Here is a 20,383-nt window from a genome sequence, read left to right as displayed (position 1 = left end):
AATAAATTGGCCATCAAGATAATTTTAATCATGCTGGTGTTCATACTGGATATTATTGACTTCTGGATATAGTATAGATTTATAAGTATAAGGAGCATCCCTAATAGAATTTCTTAAATTTCTGCTCATTTCAAAAATTAAATGATCAGAAGATGCTTAAATTGAATTCTCTCCTAGTTTATGTTAGGCACCTTTAATTATGTATAATTATGACTTAGGAATAGAAATACATGTTTTAAGCAATAGAAGGGAATAAGTTGTGTAAATTTTCAAATTTAGAAAACTCTCAACTTTGTCCTGAAAAAGCATCATTTGTATTTACTACTTGATACCTTATTTCTCATACTTGTTTGGAATACTGTATATTTCCTCATCATTTTCCTGTAATCGCAGTTTTTTAGACTTCTTCCATCTGAAAGCTTGTCTGCATTTCAGGACTGAAATGACTTTATTTTTAAGCCAAACATGGTGGTGCATGCCTTTCATCCTGGCACTCGCGAGGCAGAGACAGGCAAATCTCTGAGTTCAAGGCCAGCTTGTTCTATAGAATGAGTTATAGGACTGCTATGGCTGCACAGAGAAACACTGTCTCATATAAACAAAGTAAATAAATAAACAAAGTAAATAAATAAATAAATAACTTTATTTCTAATCCTGAGTCTCCCTGCAGTCATTAAGTTATGGACATGTGTTTATTTGGCATTGTGAGGGAGTGGCCACACTGTGGCTTCTATACCATTGTTTCATGTAAGCATGGTTCCCCACAGGCATATTTTGGTGGTGAAGCTCGCTGTGATGCTGAAGCTGGACAAGGAGATGATTACGACCCCAGAGAGCTCATCTGCGGTGCCTGTTCTGATGTGTCTAGGGCTCAGGTAGGCAGAGCATTTTATTAGACACTATCAGAAAGTCACAGTTAGGCCTGGAGAGATGGCTCAGCATTTAAGAGCACTTGCTGATCTTACAGAGAACCCAAGTTTTGTTCACAGCACCCTCGTCAGGCAGCTCACAACCTTCCATAACTCCAGCCCTGGGGAATGGCTACCTCTAGCCTCCAAGGGCACCTGTATTCATATTTGCAAACATACACACAAAATTAAAATTAAAAATAATAAAAATTAAAGCTTTTTTTAATCAAAATTTTGTCTTCAAAATAAGACCAATTCCCTGACACACACCCACATGTATTCTGATACATGTCAGGATTGAACGAGTTTCCAAATTTGCTCATGAGGACTATTTCTTTTTAATATTTTCATTCTATAGTTGTTACTCATGAAGTGATCACTATATGTAAGGAAAAATGAAAATTATTTATTTCATTTTATAAACCTGCACTCAAACTTTTAGGCTTTCCCAACTTTAATGAAACCTTCACAGTATACCTATGGTGGATAGTAGAATTATTGTGAAACTTTCTAGCCAATAAGACATTCGTGAGGAAATTAGTTTGCTTATTAATTAGATAGATTGTATAGGAGACTAACTTGATCCTGAGGCTTTGATAAGATCTTTTGGACCACACAAGTTTACTCGTTGATTTTTTTTTTTTTTTAATATATACCATTGTTTTTTAATCAGCTTTCAGAACTACGTATACTCTCAAAATATTAACTAATAAGCTATAATACACGTATAAAGTCTACTATACATGTATTCAGCTATCCTAAGTATTGTTGAAATAGTGCACTTTAATCTTGTGTTTACTTCATCTTTTGTTACAGATGTGTCCCAAACATGGAACAGACTTTTTGGAATACAAATGTCGCTACTGCTGTTCAGTGGCTGTTTTCTTCTGTTTTGGAACGACACATTTCTGTAATGCTTGTCATGATGATTTTCAAAGAATGACTAGCATTCCTAAGGAAGAACTCCCACACTGTCCTGCAGGTATGTTTTCAGTATTTTAAGCTCACAATTATGATGTACATAGTATTGAGGTTTAAGGATTGAGAACTGTTTCCAATGCTGGAAGTTCCTTCAACACTGTTCATTTGATGGCTTCCTGAATAAGTTAAAAAGTTGAGGCCATGAGTGAGGAGGGAAGAGCTCTATGAAACATCTCCTGAGGAATGAGTTATGTCTGCTGAGAATGAGGAAAAGATTGCTGCCAGAAAAGGAAAACAGGCCACGTGACCTTTAATGTCTTAAATTCTTGGCATAACCTTGTGAAAGGATGATGTTTTAATTGATTCTCAGGAAGTGGATGCTTAATCGTGGTGCCTTGTGTATACAGCTGAACACAGTCTTTGTTGTTTTTATTTGGTGAGAATGTCTCAGTAAGTTGCCCAGGCTAGCCTAAACTTATTATGTAGCCCAGGCAAAGGCCCCAAACCTGCAGTCCCCCTGCCCCAGACTGTGACTGCCTGAGATCACAGACCTCAACACTAGGCCCAGCATGTGATATTTTGGGTTTTTTTTTTCTTCTTTGTTTATTGTTTGTTTGTTGTTTTCCTTAAGATTTCCATAAAGCAGGCAGATTTTTTTTTATGTAGAATACTTGAGAAGTGGTAGTATAGAGAGCACCAGAAGTTAAGGAAATGTAAAAATCCCACAAGAATGTAGAATAAATGACTGTCCATAGAGATCAGGTTAAGAAAAAAATGAACACAAAACCCAGGAGTCTGGAAAAAAAAAAAATTGTAAGATGTCAGGAACTTCCTGGTCATAGTGAAGAGAGTGCGAGGCTTGAGTGAGGGTTAGGAAGAGGTAAGTGAGAATGAGAGGAGAATGTTATGTGAGCTGTATCTGAAGTTAGTGTAATTGCAGGCACATGTGACAGCATAGAGCATTGTTCAAGCTCTGCAGCACGTGCTCCTACTTGGAAGGCTTGTTAAAGTACAAATGGGAGGCCCTTAGAAAGCAGGGCAGTAGCTTCTCCCTCATATTCACCACCCTGGCGTCCTAGCCAGGGCATATACCCACTCAGGAAGGCACTATGAAAGGGCAAAGGCTCGCTGCAACATCTCCTACAAGAGTAAAAGTTTGTAACTAATACAGTGTCCTCTGAGGAGTGGGCTAATAATACTAAATGCTGGTCAGTATTTTACAACCATAGGAGGAGGAGGAGACAAAGCCTGGACTCTTTGTACTGATGTGCATATATCTCAAGATATAGCATAGATGATAAAAGCAAAGCACAGATGAGTGTTTGACCTGTACTGCCTTTTGGAAGAGAGGGGAAAGGGGGCATATACACTCATTATATGTGCGTGACTAGTATTACAAATAGATAAGAAATTAGTAAAATTTAATTGGTTAACTATTGAGAAGAAACTGGTGCAAATTTTTAGAGATGGGAGGATAAAGAGGTGACTTCAAAGAATCCTTTAACGTTTCGACTTTGTAGTCATATGAAACATTCTGCCATTTGTTTGTGTCAAATAAAAATTGTTAAACTGATCTCCTTTAAATGGCCCTTTAACTGGCCTCAGACTATGAAAGAAGCAAATTGAGAATGATACGAGATACAAGGGTATTCAAGATGACTGTCAGTAAATAAAGATGAGATCCATGATAACAAGGAGGAGAAATGAGCTAAAGTCAGCAAATGGAGTGAAGAGCAGAGACTATCAGAGATGATCTTAGCTCTGGGGGAAAGGAGAGTACTCACCAGAAGTTGTAGGTCAAGGTCTGGAAATAAGCAGGAACCAGGAGAAAGTCCATCATGCTTCTTGGCCTTATGACATGGGAGGAGTCTGCACAACAACTATCCAGTTGAGAAAATTTAAAGGCAAACCATATCATCAGGGAAAAATCCAGATCTTACCAATGAAGGACATTGATTTACTTAAAACAAAAAATGCTAAAAATGATGAAGTTTGCAATGAAATAAGTATTCCAAAGGATACAGTTGTGGGGTACAAGCTGAGGTAAAAGGTCAGACCAAGGCAAGGCTTCCATATGCATGCAAGTGACCAAATAAGACTAGAAAAAGGACATTGTCCTTTAAACTATTGGGAATTACAGGAGGGATGTAACCCAAGAGATAGGAAGTGGCAAAATGAAGGAACAAATTAATGTATCTATCCTGGGCATTTTCATGTTTATTTTCTGACTTAAAAATGACTCAGCCCACTGAGTTCATGTCAGAAACAGTCCCTGTTCCCATCACTAGGAAACCCAGTTGGATACTGAGCTGCCCTGGGCTACATCTATGCAGGGGTTCTAGGTTATCTTCATGCATGGTCCTTGGTTGGAGAATCAGTCTCAGATAACACCCCTGTGTCCAGATTTTTTGGTTCTCTTGCTCTCCTTGTGGAGCTCCTGTCCCCTCCAGGACTTTCTATCTCCTCCTTCTTTCATAAAATTCCCTGCACTCTGCCCAAAGTTTGGTTACCTCCCCCTGAGGAGGGAGCAGCCTTACCAGGCCACAGAGGAAGACAATGCAGCCACTCCTGATGAGACCTAACAGACTAGGGTCAGATGGAAGGGGAGGAGGACCTCCCCTATCAGTGGACTAGGGGGGAGGGGCATGGATAGAGAGGAGGGAGGGTGGGTGGGATTGGGACAGGATGAGGGAGGGAGCTATAGCTGGGATACAAAGTGAATACTGTAATTAATAAAATAAAAGTAAAAAGAAATAAATAAATGAGTCAGCCCAAGACTTAAAAAGTGGCAAAAGAAGGGAACCAATTAATCTTCATTCTCTAGGCATTTTCATGTATATTTTCTTACTTAATTCACAACCGCTAAGATAAAGAGTATTATCTTCATACTCACAAATTAAAGAGTTGAGCCTAAAGAAATTGGTGAACCAGCATAAGCTGATATACTCAGCCTGAAATTTGCTCTCCCATTATCACACCGTTGTCAACTACCTCTTTGTCAACCATTGAGAGAACTGGAACAGTTAACAAAGTGTACAGTGGTCTCGCTGGGAAAGACGACTGTCTAGTGTGTGGATGAGGACAATAGAGATGAGAAGCTGAAGTAGACCGTCACAGTCTTCTTAGAGTCTGTACCAGAATGGCATGAAGTTTACTAATAAGTCTAATGATCACCATTCTGGAGTTTGGCACAGCTGACATCAAGGTGCTGGCAAGCTTAGTCTCTAGGGAGAGCCTACTCTCTTGTTAATAGCAGTGCCTTCTTGCCGTGCTCTCACGCAGGGCAGAAGGCCTCTCAGATCCATTTTTGTTTGTTTGTTTGTTTGTTTGTTTGTTTGTTTGTTTTTAATATTTCTTTATTCTAATTTTTATTAATTACATTTTATTCACTTTGTATTCTCCCATAAACTCCTCCTCCTCTCCTCCCAATCCCACCTTCCCTTCCCCTTCTCCACGCATGCCCCTCCCCAAGTCCACTGATAGGGGAGGTCTCCCTCTCCGAGGGTCCCACTGCTGTTGATGGGCTCTACCTTCTTGACTCAGACATGTCCCAAGGCTCACTCCATGCCATCACATTGGTAATTCTGCTTCAGGCTGGGCATGTGCAGGCCATCAGAATACTCAGGGTATAATATAATTCCCATATGTCCATTCCTAAATTGTTCTTATCTGGTTGCCCGGATAGTTAATGTTCACCCCACCATGTAAGTAGAATATTGCTGTGTCCATGTAACAAGTGACAGATCTAGGAATCAAGACAATTAGGTTGATTGCACCTCAGTCTCTTTACATAAAAAAATACTGGATTGCAGTAACGAGAACATTAAAACTGAGCCTCCAGAGTAAGTACCGCAGTGCTTGCAGTGCTCCTTTGTTCTGTTTATTTTTCCTTGTACTGTTACTTTTTCTTGCCTTCCCACCGGAGTGTCAGGTAGCGTGTGAGCTCCTTGAACATATTCACCTCTCAGTCCCACGAACCTGGCAACACTATTCACACACCTAGGCAGTAAATATTTGGGAAGTAAATGACCCCATAGCTTTTCGTTGTGGAAACCCAATCCTGCCGTGTTCAAAAGTCACTACAGATGGTATCATCGCCTGAACTATTGCATGACTCGTCTGCCATTGAGTGAGTGAAGTGTTGTTTGCGATGGGAGATTTACAATTTATGACAAACAGAATCAGCCCATTATCCAGAGTCTGGTACCCTCCCTTGTTGACTCATGCTGGATCTGTTTGGAGCAGTATAACTGCTCTGATCAGTGTCAGCTAAGAACATTACCCAAGCCAGCAACTGATATTTCCTCTGAGATTAGCTGTCTTCGCATACCTCCACCCATGCCTTGTCTCCTTCTTATGTGGACCTTACAAGGTCAGTTTGTCAAAGTTCAGTAATAGTAATGCTGGACAACATTAATCCTGTATTTATACTGTGCCATTTATTCATCATATATGTTGAATTTTTAAATAGAAAAGGTCAGGTTTCACCTTTGTATAAGCCTGCTTGATTTCAGACCTGTGTCTTTCCCACAGGGTTTCTTTCCAGATTATTGAAGTCTGTTATGATAACGTTCATGTTTTAAACTCATCTTGACTTTGAAAGTAATCTCCCTTCAGATACTTTTAACAAATGATAAATATCAGTCTTCCCATTTTGGCAGTGTGCAGTTAGCTTTTCTTTGGTGAAGGTAGATATGAACGTGGTTTATTTAGATTTAAGTTTGATTTTTACTTGTAAAAAAATTTCCCCCACAAAAATCTGTTTCCCATGCAGAATAATTTTCTGCTAGGTTAAGGTGAGAGATTTTTGTGACCACTTTTGCTCATTGTTACTTGCTTTAAAATGAATTATCCACCTCATCTACCAGTATAAAAGACTTTGTAGCTCAGTGGTCCTCTAGGTAAGATGTTATGGGTCAGAAACCATTTTACTTCCTGTTATCTAATATAGATACACATGTCTGTTATGCTGAAGTTTGCATGGTGAACATATTTGTGCTAAGAAGAAAGTTATTTTTAGTTTGTTTATCCATAGCCATGTTACTTATTTGAATAACTTGATTTTTATTTATATAATATTTATGTGTGTGTGTGTGTGTTAAAATTACATTTTTTTTTTACCTCCTTTAAAATATGTGCAGGTCCCAAAGGCAAGCAGCTAGAAGGAACTGAGTGTCCGCTGCACGTCGTTCACCCACCCACTGGGGAGGAGTTTGCTCTGGGGTGTGGAGTGTGTAGGAACGCTCACACTTTTTAGAACTTTCCATCCTTTGTCTGCGGAGAGAATAGTTGCCTTCATCACTGGGAGGATGCAGTGAAGTTTAAACTCTGCTCAGGATAAGAACGGGACCATTTTACATTCATGAAAATGAACCATTCACAGTGCAAGAATGATGCCAAATACCATGTACATAATTCTTGCTATGGAACGTTTCCCTGTTATTTTGATTTATCTTCATTTGAACCAAGACATCAAACTTGTGAGGTGTTTGCATGTGGCCATTACCGTCGTTGGCCTGTGAAGCATTGGACATTTATAATAATTGATATAAAAGGATCACCATACTCATGGACTAAGAATGATGCTGGCTTTCAAGCAAAAAAGAAAAAAATAATCACTGTTTATTGTATACTGCCTTTTTGTAATCCTGTACAATTGCATCACGGGTGGGTATAAAAAGGAATATTCTGGTTTATTTCCTAGACTGTTATTTAAAAAAAAAATTGTGTTAGTAAGGCCTATAAATGTAATAAGTATCACACTGTATATAAAGCTATCAATGTTTGTCCTGTATAAGAATTACTAAATTACAAAAGCAGTTTCATTTAAACTTGTAGGTTAAGTTTGAGCCTGAGATTTTCATGAAGTGCAATACTGAGTGTGCCTCATTATCTTGCAGCTGTAAACATATTGGAATGTACATGTCAATAAAACCACTGTACATTTTTATACAGTGATAAAGTCTAATATTTGTGAAAAGTGTTTTTTGAAAAACAATTTAAACACCTTATGAACCCTAAAATCTACTTCTAACATTCCCATAACTTTCCTGTTTGGGAAAATAAAAATATCAGTGAAGCACAGGGATTTGACCTTAAACACTGGGTAGAAAAATCATGAAAATAAATACCTAAAGATGCATCTTCTCATAGACATATATGCCAAAGACAGCAAGAGGAAGCACTTAGGAGATGAGACTGCATTTGTCTTCTTAGCCAGAAGCCTTTTTCATCTTTTATAAAGTAATAAGTTTACTAGTTTTGTGTTCTACTCCAATATATGTGGACACAGCTTTCCATTTATTTATTAGTTGCCTATTTATTTTGCTGGTATTTGGCTGGTTGAATTTTTTTTTCCATTTGGGTTATGAAATTATTAAATTTTAGATTTATAATTCATCATAAGTCAGATTTTGTGTATTTCATGACACTAAGGAAAGATTTGACCCTTTTTATTTCCACTGTTTTTAAATACAGAAATCACTTTCCAAATATATAAATATTAACAAATCTAATGGCCTTAGTTTATGTTAGGCAATTATGAGATGTTTGAAACAACACTGGGAGGCAGCTAGGGAGAAGCTCAATGAGTAAAGTGCTTGCCATGCACATGAGGATATAAGTTTGATCCTCAGAACACACATCCAAAATAAGCTCTCAGTGTCATCTGTGCCCTGTAACCTCAGCTCTGGTTTCTCAGAGACATATGAATCCCCAGGACTTGGTGACCAGCCAAACTATCCTACTCAGCAAGCTCCAAACCAATGGGAGACTCTGTCTTAAAAACAAAACATAGATGGCTCCTGAGAACAAAGGCTGACCTGGCCCCACACATACCTGCATACAAATGATCACATGTACACACATCACAGGCCCAGGAGGGAGGGAAAGGCTGAGAACAGAAGAAATGGGGCTTTCCCACCATGCACAAGTCCTATGGTTCCACCCACAGCACCACAAAAAGCAGATAAGGTGGTGCTCAACTTTAATACAGCACACTACAACAATTTTGAAGCTATCTTGGGATAGGGATAGATAAGATTCTGTCCCCAAAATTAATATTTCATTATTATTATTTATAATTTATTCACTTTGTATCCCAGTTGTAGCCCCCTCCCTCATCTCCAATCCCACCCTCCTTCCCTCTTTCTTCCCTAGTCCACTGATAGGGGAAGTCCTCTTCTACTGTCTGACCATAGTTTATCAGGTCCCATCAGGACTGCCTTGATCCTCTTCCTCTGTTGTTGGGCTAGGTCACCCCACCAGGGAGGATCAAGGAGCAGGCCAAAAACTGAATTTTTAATAAAAATAATATGTGTGGGTGTGTGAGAGAGAGAGACAACTAAAGCCATTTAGCTATATTTTGAAGAGTAACATTTCAAGAAGCAGAGGTAGACTTTTCAGTGCAGACTTTAAAAGTTAGAGGGGACTGGACAGATGGCGCTGCAGACCACAGGTGGCAGCCCAGACTACTATACCCAGTAAGACATTCAAACACAATAGATGGAAAAAGAAGATACTCCATGATAAAAACCAAATTAAAGAAAAATCTGTTGCCAGAGCCTGCCAGCAGAGTCAAACAGTTCTTGAGTCAGGAGTGAGGATTAAAATTAATAAACTAACACACAACGCATGGCACCTTTATGAGAGGCTCTAGTGGAGACTAGACTAGACTAGACACCTTGCTTTATTTTAGACTGCTTTTAAGACAGATTAAAAACAGCTCCGCACAATGAGTTAAATTCACAAGGAGGTGAAACAAAAGGTGTGATTTTGACAAGCTATCCCACCTGCTGTCACAAACAAAAGGAGATGGACTTGGAAATTCTTTACTAACTGCAGTGAAGGCCTGGTAAAACCAGTCTTTCCACTGCGATTTAAATATCAAAGCAGCTGCTAGAACAGCAGCTCCCAACAATCTGTCTACAAATCCAGCCCTTCAGACGGTGCTAGAAGGAAAATTCCAACCTAAGAATGTGCACACACACACACACAGAGCGAGAGAGAGACCATAATCATACTACTGTCACCAACAACAAAATAACAATCATTGATCATTGGTATCTCTATATATCCATTATGTCAGTTCCCCAATAAAAAGACACAGACTAACAGAGTGGATGTGAAAACAGGATCCATCCTTCTGCATCCAAGAAACACACCTCAACATCAAGAATACATATCCCTTGAGGGTAAAAGGATGTTAAAAGATATTTCAAGCACATGAAGCTAAAAAGTAAGCTGATGTAGAAATTTTAGTATTTGTCAAAATAGACTTTGAAGAAAGGCTGATCCAAAGAGATAGGGAAGGACACTGCATACCCATCAAAGTGAAAAATTAATGAAGACATCACATTTACTAACTGTTAGGAAACACGTGAATGTGAAGGTTACACGCGGGTTCGCAAATCACACCACAAGATCGGTTCCACGTGGGAGGTTTATTAGGGGAAGGGGGGAGAGAGGAGGAGAGAAAGAGTAAGAGAGGAAGGAAGAGAGGAAGGAAGAGAGGAAGGGGAGGGCTCCAGTTCTCTTATAGGATGACCCAGGACATGTGCAGGTAGTTCTAGGTGGTCAGGGTGTCTTCACCAATGCCTGATAACCGGTTAGGTCCCTTGGAGCTGGCCGTAGAAGTGCCTGCTTACTGATCCCAACACTAACATCTATGCCCCAAACACAAGAGTACCCAAGTTTGTAAGAGAAATACTTCTACAGCTTAAGTCACATACATATTGGCCCTCACACACTCTCTCCAATGGGCAGGTCTTTCGGACAAAACTAAACAGAAATGCTGGAGTTGACAGACATTATATTCCAAATGGACCTGACATCTACAAAACATTTCACCCAAACACAAGAGAATAGATCTTCTTCTCAGGATCTCATGGAACCTTTTCCAAAGTTGACCACATACTCAGACACAAAGTATTAACATACACAAGAAAATCGAAATTACCCTCTGCATCATCCAATCAGACCAGCATGGATTGAAGCTGGAAGTCAGCAACAACAGAAACAACAGAAAGCCTACAGAGTAATGGAAACTAAACAACTCTCTACTGAATGAAAAATGGGCCAAGACAGAAATCTCATACTAGCAACTCAACAGCACACCTGAAAACTCTGGAACAAAAAGAAGTAAGCACACCAAAGAGGAGCAGACAGCAAGAAATAGTCAAACTCAGTGTTGAAATCAGTAAAATAGAAACAAAGAGAACAATAAAAAAGAAAGAAAGAAACATAGAATTGGTCCTTTGAGAAAATCACCAACATAGACAAATCCTTATCCAAATTAATTAAAAGACAGAGAGAGAATATTCAAATTATCAAAATTGGAAACAAAAGGAGGGGGCGATATGACAGACACTGAGGAAATCCTACAACCCATAGTAACATGTTAGGTATAGAAGAAGGGACTGGGCAGGGGGAATACATGTATCTCCCAGAGAGAAGGAAATAGAATAGATTGTCTGGGTAGACGGGTAGAGGGCAGGGGGAGACAGTGCTAAGGGAAGGAATGAGAGGACAAGCCGCTGGAATTGAGGGACATCTGAGGAATGATATGGAAGCCTAGTGCTGTGGAAACTTCCTGAATATAGGAAGGTGATCCAATGATTTCTCATAATAATGGGGGAGATGGAGGACCAGCTGGCCATCCCCTGTCACCAAAGAAGACTTCCAGGACTGGAACTTGTCGGGAGCCACTCCCGCCATTACAAGATGGCGCCGGTTTCCTGCTTCCTGGTTCTTCTTGCCAGCATTGTTTTGCGATCTGCGCATGCGCCGCCTTATGCTAATGTAGGCTTGTGTGGTCCTCCATTTGGAGACCACATGCTAATTGGGTTTTGTGTGGAGCACCAATTACAGACGAACAAGTCACCCTGCTGGCTACTTAAGCAGAACACACACAGGGTTCGGGGTCCTTCTCCATCTGCTGTTAAGAGCCTCACAATAAAGTTGCTGCTGGACAAATCTGTTGTTGCTGCGTCGTCCTTATCGGCGAGGGCTGCGCGTGACAAGTGGTGCCGAAACCCGGGAAACCTGCCGAACCCTGGGCGGAGGAACGACTCGAAGGACCCCCGACTGCTCGTCGGAGGAGGATTCAAGCCAGCAGTGCGAAACCGCGGTACTTTTCTGCAAGGTATGATTTCTGTGGTCTGGTGTATTCCGTTTCTCAATGTTAGTCTCGTTTTTGTCTTGTTGTGTTGTCTGTGTCTTAATTGTGGGAAACGGGATAGAGTGGGTGTAAAGGAGGGGCAAAGAGCGTTAGCAGACCATCAGGATAGTCTATCAGAAGCAGAAAAGGAAGAAATATTAAAAAAGGATAAAAAAGAAGAAATAGTCAAAAGGGAGAAAAAACCCAAAAACACGGGAAAACTTTCAAAACTCGAGTCAAAAAATAAAGAATCAAAGATGATATCAGAAACTAAAGGAAATACAAGCAAAAAGGAAGGGGTTAACAAGTTGTACCCTCTCCTGGATAAGTTTAAGACTCTTAAGGTGGAGTCCTCTTCCGGTGAGGAGACGTCCTCGGAGGAAGAGGAACCACGACAATCTGCTGACTCTAGTGAAGAGGAAGAGATAGAGCTCGATCCTGATGAGCAAGCAGAATTAGATGAGGAAGCAGCAAAATATGAAGCAGAGAGATATGGCCCTGACCCGCCTTATGCACCAGGGTATGGTGCGACAGCGCCCCCTCTCGAGGAAATGATCCAAGTCAGAAAAAGGAGTAAAGCTACTAGGGCTATGGCTCCTAATTCATTAATTTCAGAAAAGGAAAGAAAGAAAATTCAGGCTGCTTTCCCCGTCTGGGAAGATGCGCAAAATCAAAGGCAGCACTCACCGTTGGATCTGAAACAATTGAAGGCTTTGGTGGAGTCAGTACAAACCTATGGTATTAGCGCCTCATTTACGCAGGCGCTGATAGAAAGACTAGCAGCCGCAGCTATGACTCCTGATGACTGGTCCAAAACAGTGAGAGCATGTCTTACTATGGGACAATATTTAGACTGGAAATCCATTTATCAAGAGCTGTGTATGGCTCAAGCAAAGCAAAATATAGCCAATCAACGGCCTCAATGGAATTATGATATGCTTACTGGACAAGGCCAGTGGGTAGTTAATCAGACCTTATACCCACCTGAAGTATATGAACAAATACCGGTAACAAATCAAGGCTTGGCAGCAGCTGTGCTCTCTGCTCTTATTACTCCTTACACTAGCCATCAAGTACAGGTGCTATGCTCCACTCTAGATGTATGGGCTGTGTTACGATGCACCTACTCCGGCAACATTGATAATCATTAAAGGACCGGATCCTATTTTAATAAGATCCAGGGGAGCTGTGTGTATTTTCCCACAGGACCAAGAAAATCCAATTTGGGTTCCGGCGCGATTGACCCGGGTGGTGAAGCATGATGACCCTGATCCTGATCCTGATGTTGACCGGACTGCTGACGAGCTTGGAGGTGGAGACCCAGGAGATTCCACTAATGACTCTCTGGGACTACCTTATTTGCCAATGTCTATCTTCTGCCTTTTCCTATTTTAAGGAGTGGGTTGGCGTGGGAATATTTGGAGTGTTGCTACTGGCTGGACTGTTTCTCTGTTTTTGGTTGCTCTGCAGATTCAAAAGACAACAACATTTCAAAAATGTGGCCATGGTTCAGGCTATGTTGGCTGTGGAACAGGGAGCCTCCCCTCAAGTCTGCCTTAACGTGCTCAGCCGTTGAGACTCTGTCAGAACTTTTAGCACCCCTGAAGGGCACAGGTTCCCATTGCACCAGGATGCTGTTCTAGACAGACCTCTGCACTCCCCAGGGCTCGGGTTCCCATTGCACGGGGCTAAGGGTGCAGAGGGTCTCCTGCACCGTGTAACCTCCTTGATCGCTGGTGCTGTTGAGTCAGCAGGCTGATCGGAAAACTCATGGTGTAATATTTTCCTCTGGCTGATTTTTATAAAATTAATAAGGGGGAGATGTCGGGAGCCACTCCCGCCATTACAAGATGGCGCCGGTTTCCTGCTTCCTGGTTCTTCTTGCCAGCATTGTTTTGCGATCTGCTCATGCGCCGCCTTATGCTAATGTAGGCTTGTGTGGTCCTCCATTTGGAGACCACATGCTAATTGGGTTTTGTGTGGAGCACCAATTACAGACGAACAAGTCACCCTGCTGGCTACTTAAGCAGAACACACACAGGGTTCGGGGTCCTTCTCCATCTGCTGTTAAGAGCCTCACAATAAAGTTGCTGCTGGACAAATCCGTTGTTGCTGCGTCGTCCTTATCGGCGAGGGCTGCGCGTGACAGGAACTGCATTGTGGTTTTGGCCAAGGGGGTCCCACAGAAATCCCCAAACAACCCAGAGTGTGGCTAAGACAATGGGTTGCTCTCTGACAGTGGAGCCCCGGGTGAGGACAACACTCACTTCACCTGGTGCCTACACAGTGTCTTCATCCCTGTCTTTGGTCTGGGAAGATTCTCTGCAGGCTACCAAAAGAGAAACGTGCTACCAAAATGTGCTACCAAAAGCACAAACCCAGCAACAAAATCTCTGACCTACAGTCTTTCCTGCCTGCATGAAATGCTAGGGCAATGGTGACACCAAACTTGTGGGAGTAGCCAACCAATGTGTGATTTGATTTAAGGCCTACTCTGCTAGACAGATTCGATACCCGACACTGCTTGAGTGACCAAGAACCAGAGACTAGACAGACCAGATTCCCAGGGTAAAACCAAACACTACTGAGCTAAAAACAAAACAAAACAATAACCTCTGAAAATATAAAGAACCAATTAGTATGTTTGTAATCAAAAAATAGGTACAAGGAAGGGACTTTGCTCTGGACGCCTGTAAGGTTGGCCACAGCTTACATACACTCTCTTAGCAAAATAATTATGTATTTACATAGCCATTTATGTATGTGCCAAAAATTATGTACAATTACTCACAAAATACATCAACCATTTCCAACACTTGATCCACACCGAGAAACAGTCTGTTGTTGATTCTTCTCAACTCTGATTTCATTTCATCTAATTTTTCACTCTGAGCTAAAAACACAGTGCAAGTAAAATATATTTATGCTAAAAAGGTTCTCATTTCCAAATACTATGGCTTTCTCCAAGTGGATTCTCATGTTAGACTTTAATTCACACGTGTGAACTGAATGCTGATCAGTATTTTTTACCGACACCTGAGAACTGTTACACCTTTTCATTTTATCTTTTAGGAAATCCCTGTCTTTCCATTTTTTCATGTAAATTTTGCACAGTTACTTGTTCATATGTAAATATTTTACTTTCAAAAATGAAGTTTTTAATTGCTATTGTTTTATATAGGATTGAAAGAAAACTCCTTTATTAAAAACAAATTTATCTGGAAAAAAGAAAGAAAAAGAAAGGAAGGAAGGAAGAAAGAAAGAGAGAGAGAAAGAAAGAAAGAACGAAGGAAAGAAAAAGGTATCAATAAAATGACTCGGAATGTTATTTTGCTATACTCACAGATCAGTGTCTTATTCTGTCATCATCAAGGAAGCTTCCTCCTTCAGCAGATGGAAACAAATACAGAGGCCACAGCCAGACATTACACAGAGAGCAAAACCCTGAAACACACAGATGTAAATGGATGTCTCCATCAGATTCCTCCCCTCAGGGATAAGGGAGCCTCGTAGAAGAGGAGGCAAAAAGAATGTAAGAGCTAGAGGGTATTAGGGACACCAAGAGAACAGGGGCCTCTACATCAATGGAGCAGGGCTCATATGAACTCACAGAGACAGAAGCAGCAAGCACAGGGCCTGCACTGGTCTGCACCAGAGCTTCCCTGTTTATGGGAGAGCTTTCAGGTTACTGTCCTTATGGGACTCCTGAGTATGTAAATGAGTGGCTCTCCAATTCTTAGGCCTCCTCTTGGTGTTCTTCTCCTTCTGTTGGGTTGCCCTTTCCAGTCTCAACGTGATAGGTTTATTTTATCTTACTACATTTTATTTTGGCATGTTTGGTTGTTAACTCCTAGAAGCCTGTTCATTTCTAAAGATGGAAAGGGAGTGGATCCAAAGGTGAGGGAAGGTGGGAAGGAACTCAGGGCAATAGAGGTAGGGAAAGCTGTAATCTGAACACACTGTATTTTCAGCAAAAGGAGCAATATGAAAGAGGAGGAGGTAAAGAAGAGATATGGAAGCTTCAGTGTGATGAGAGAACAGTGCATTGTCTCACAGTATGCACAGGCTCCGGGTTGACTAATATGTTTCCAGAAGACACAGGTACAAAGATGAAACTTGTCCCTTGGTGTATTGTCAGGAAAATAGGAGATTATATGAGGTCACTGTAATTATTTAACTAGCACACACTCCCTGGGATTGATGCACACAAGTAAGAGGCTTCCTGCACACTTGAGACATGTAGAAAAACTTTCCTGAATCAATTGGCTTTGCTGGCCTGTGGGAGATTATTATGAGTAAGTTAGGTGGGCTGGGAAGAGTAGTCCACAGTGGGTGGCATCATTCCCTAGGAAGAGAATCCTGACCAATATAGAGGAAGCTAGCTGAGCTCTGGGGTGCATTCCTTGCTCTTTTCTTTTAACTGTGGATGTGATATGACCCTGTTCCTACCTTGTGACTTCCCTGCCATGGTGTATTTTAACTTGCATCTGTGAACTATATAAGCCGTTTCTCCCTTAAATTGCTTTTGATAAGAGTATTTTGTCATGACATTAAGAAAGAAAAGACAGAAGGGTAGTAAGATGCTTGGCCAAAATCTCAGGTGAATGTGTTACTAATGACCAAGAAAATTAACAAAGAGCAACTGTGTGCTCAAACTGACCTAGCAGGGTTTATGAGGAAGCCATTCTTCATCATACGATCCCTAAACTTTAGGAATAAATTTTGACAAAGTATATGAAAAGGATGGTTATGACCAAGTCCTAGCCCAAACACCCATGTACAGAGCATCCTGTTGGGTATAATATATTAGGCAGAAAAGAGCACAGGCACAGTAGTGGGACTAGTGATTTTTTTTTCTATAAATGAACATTTCTTATTTTCAAGCAGAGAAAAAGCAATCTCTTCTCAACCATTTGGTCGGGTTGTTCAGACCCCAGATCTCTCGTATTCTGCCCGTAATGTTATTTGATAAAACATTTACAGTGTTGTGTTTGCTTTGGATTCTGTGCTTACTAATTTGCTTGTTTTCTCAGATCTTTTCCATCCTCTGCCTCTCTTCCCACCCACTTCTGTCATCATGTTTTACCTGGTTGAAGTCACCTGTTCCAGGTGGTGACTGTGCACAGCAGGACACTGTAGCTCAACTTTCTAAAGCACTGCCCACAGCATGCAACAAGGGCTGGGCGGGGCAAGTTTTGAGTACAAGTCCTGACTTTCCCTAAGCTACTTCTTCTGGGTCCTGTTTGCCTGAGTGACCTTGAGCAAGCCACCTATTTTCTCTAATTTGTTATCTTTCTTTTTACAATAAGAATACCAAACCAAATAAGAAAGTATTTATAAAAAAGATTTAATTCCGCAATAAAATATTTGGAAGATAAGCACAAAGGTTATTCTCTAAATTTAGCATTATATTTACCATCAACTGCAGGAGAAGTATTCATGTCACTCTGCTATTTAAAGAAATGACTGCTTTAGGATTCTGATATTTTGCTGGAAAAAAAATAAGCTCAATGAAAATCTAGAACTTCCTGTCCCTAAAGCCCAAACCTGTTCTGCTGTGTGATCGTACGGCTACAGTATCACTGACAGGACAGTAACTGAGCACTTGTAATATAAACCAAGTTGCAAGAGGACAGGCCTATTTATTTCCGGAAGTTGTCAGTCTAGAGGGAGGGCTGCAGCTCAGCTCCTTCTGGCATGGAATCTGGGCCCATGACAGCCTCCAGCTTCTTGAATGGGTGACATGAATAACATTGAACAGAAAGCCATCGCAGTCTTCCAGGAAAGCCTGGCAGCTAGTCTAGAACTAGCCATTTCTACCCAGACAAGCACGTGGTGATTGAAAGTACCTTAGAAAAACAAGGAGTCCTTCCACAGGAAGTCTTAATGGAGAGAAATTAGGAAATAAAAGTCAAGGGCTGGAAAGATGACTCAGTGGGAATGGTGCTTGCTGGGTAAGTGTGGGTACCTGAATTCAAACTCCCAGAGCCTCCATAAAAGCCATACATGTTAACATAAGTCTGCAATGGCAGTGTTCCTATGATGATCCAGGAGGCAGAGACAGACTATTCGGAAGCCTATGGGCATCTTGCTTGGTGTACAAAATGGCGAATCACAAGAGATCCTGCCCCACAAGGCAGGAAGCAAGAACAAACAAATGATATTTCCCTAACCTCCGCAAGTACACTACGGTATACACACACTGTGATCACACACATGAAAACACAAACATATCATACAAAGATAGAGACAAATAGAGCCACTGAGGTATCTCCTGAGGAAGGACACTTGCCACCAAGCCTGACAGCCTGGAGATCTGAAGATTTACATAGAACAAGATGAAAAACAATGCTTGCAAGTTGCTCTTTGACCTCCACAGGTTAGAGTTCACAGATGCACATACAGTCCAAGGCTTGACCCTGAATTAAACCAATAATAAATATATGTGAAACCTGAAATAAAAGCCAAGTTTGAACATCAGTGTCCAATCAATAGCCATGAAATCAGAGAGTTGCTAATATGACCAGTCTCTCAGCTAAACAGGTTCTGTAACAGCATGCCCTACATTTTCTCAGAGCAAATTCAGGTAGAGTACTAAAGAAATAAGGTTTACAAACCAAACATGAGAGGGATAATGTCAGAAAGAGTTTAACAAGAACTAAGGCATTAGTATTCCTCAGAAGTATATGTAAACCATTTGGCTTCATTGGTTCCTTTAATAAATATTTGAGCACCTGCTCCGTCCAGGTCAGCACTTGACAACAAACTCGGATGAGGGCAGGACTGTGTTCTCAGTTGCTTAGTAACTCTGACTTCCTCTTAAGTGTGTGAATGGATTGTGTGACTTAATAGGTACATGGCACCGTGCTAAGTAGAACATGAACACAAAACGTGCAAAGAATACATATAGCACTGACAGCGAACTACAAGTGTACTTTGATGAGATAGATCTTGATCATTCATTGATGGTTCAGAGTGGCTAACCTTTGTGTTAAAGGTAGAATGTGGGTACAGAATACTGCCTCCTCCAGTTCTGCTGTTCTTAATCCCTGGAATGTATGGTTTGCAAATGGAAGGACAGAGACTTTGAAATGAGATTAGGGTGGATTAGCCAGTGTGATCAATGTAATCAGAAGGGTCCCAATTGGGTCAGCCAGAGAATAAAAGTGGGGGGGTGGGAAAGAAGAAGAGAAGGAAGAGAGGAAGGAAGCGAGGCAGGGAGGGAGGGAGCAACTATGCTTATACAGGACTTGTTGATGATCCACTGTTGGCTGTAAAAATGTAAAATAAACCTGCCGATAAGGACGACGCAACAACCGAGGATTTCTTCAGCAGCAAGTTTATTGAACAGCTCTTTCTTGCAGATGGTGAAGGACCCAAACCCCGGGTTGTGCTCTGCTTAAATAGCCAGCAAGGTGACCTGTCCGTCTGTAATTGGTGCTCTGTTCAAGTCTTCATAAGCATATGGCTGGCAATTGGAGTGCAGCCTAAACCCTCATTAGCATAAAGCTGCGCATGCGTAAACTGCAGGGCGGCGCAGGCAAGAAGCGCGAAAATGCTGGCAAGAAGAACCAGGAAGCAGGAAGCCGGCGCCATCTTGTAATGGCGGGAGCGGCTCCCGACAGAGGAACAAGTCAGGTGTGAAAAACACAGCCTCCACGGCAACCTGGAAAAACAAGCAAACAGGTTTCTTTCTCCAGATTCCAAAGGATCACTGTCCTAGTGACCCCTTGACTTTAGCTCCTTTTGGATTTCCTAGTTCCAGAACTGTACAAATATAAAATTTCGACTGTTTTCAGCCACCGAGCCTCTGGTAATTTTACAATGAGCTTCATGTGCTTTGACATTTTTTTGGCTTCCCAAAACCTGTAAACTATTATCTGTTTACAGATAAGCCGACTGACTCTGGTAGAGAAAAACAGAAACTAGCTCAATGTTTTTCTTCATATTGATTACACATAGAATAATATTTTGGATGTATTGGATTAAGTAAAGTAAATAAAACTGATTTTATCTGTTTCCTTTATGTGGGTCTATGCATGCGAGAGCAAGTGTCCTCAAGTCCTCCGGAGCTGGAGTTACAGGCAGTTGTGAGTGGCCTGTTGTGGGTGATGGAAACAGAACTTATGCCCTTATCTACTGAGCCATCTCTCCAGCCCTGTGGCAAACTTTAAAAATGCACATGTGCCACGCATACATTCCCAATGAACAGTGTTCACCTAGATTCTTACTCTCAGTAGTTCAACTTTTTAAAATAAACTCATTAGCACAGTAAAGTGTGATGTGATGTTTCGATTAATATATTCATTTAAAAATGTTAATGTTTAATTTCATGTGTATGAGTGTTTGCCTGCTATAGGTCTGCGGCACTTTCTTGGGGCAGCAGATCTCCTGGGAC

The 20,383-nt window shown here is 41.1% G+C and overlaps 1 protein-coding gene across 8 annotated transcripts in view; it reads left to right on the top strand.

Annotated features, from left to right (window-relative positions):
- The window catches only part of Mycbp2 (MYC binding protein 2), a 246,544-nt gene extending 238,747 nt beyond the window's left edge, over positions 1–7,797 (top strand). For all 8 annotated transcript variants that reach the window (XM_055609971.1, XM_055609975.1, XM_055609972.1 and 5 more), the window contains 3 exons: positions 768–875; positions 1,725–1,890; positions 6,971–7,797. In XM_055609971.1, the coding sequence (XP_055465946.1) occupies positions 768–875; positions 1,725–1,890; positions 6,971–7,086 (390 nt within the window). In that variant the 3' untranslated portion in view covers positions 7,087–7,797. The remainder of the gene's footprint in view (positions 1–767; positions 876–1,724; positions 1,891–6,970) is intronic.
- Positions 7,798–20,383: the final 12,586 nt, after the last annotated feature.

Source organism: Psammomys obesus, unplaced genomic scaffold (genome assembly GCF_907164565.1).
Source record: "Psammomys obesus unplaced genomic scaffold, mPsaObe1.curated_primary_1811, whole genome shotgun sequence".
In the NCBI taxonomy this organism is placed as follows: Eukaryota; Metazoa; Chordata; class Mammalia; order Rodentia; family Muridae; genus Psammomys; species Psammomys obesus.
The sequence above is the reverse complement of the archived record's forward strand: the minus strand, read 5'-3'. Positions and strand labels throughout refer to the sequence as shown.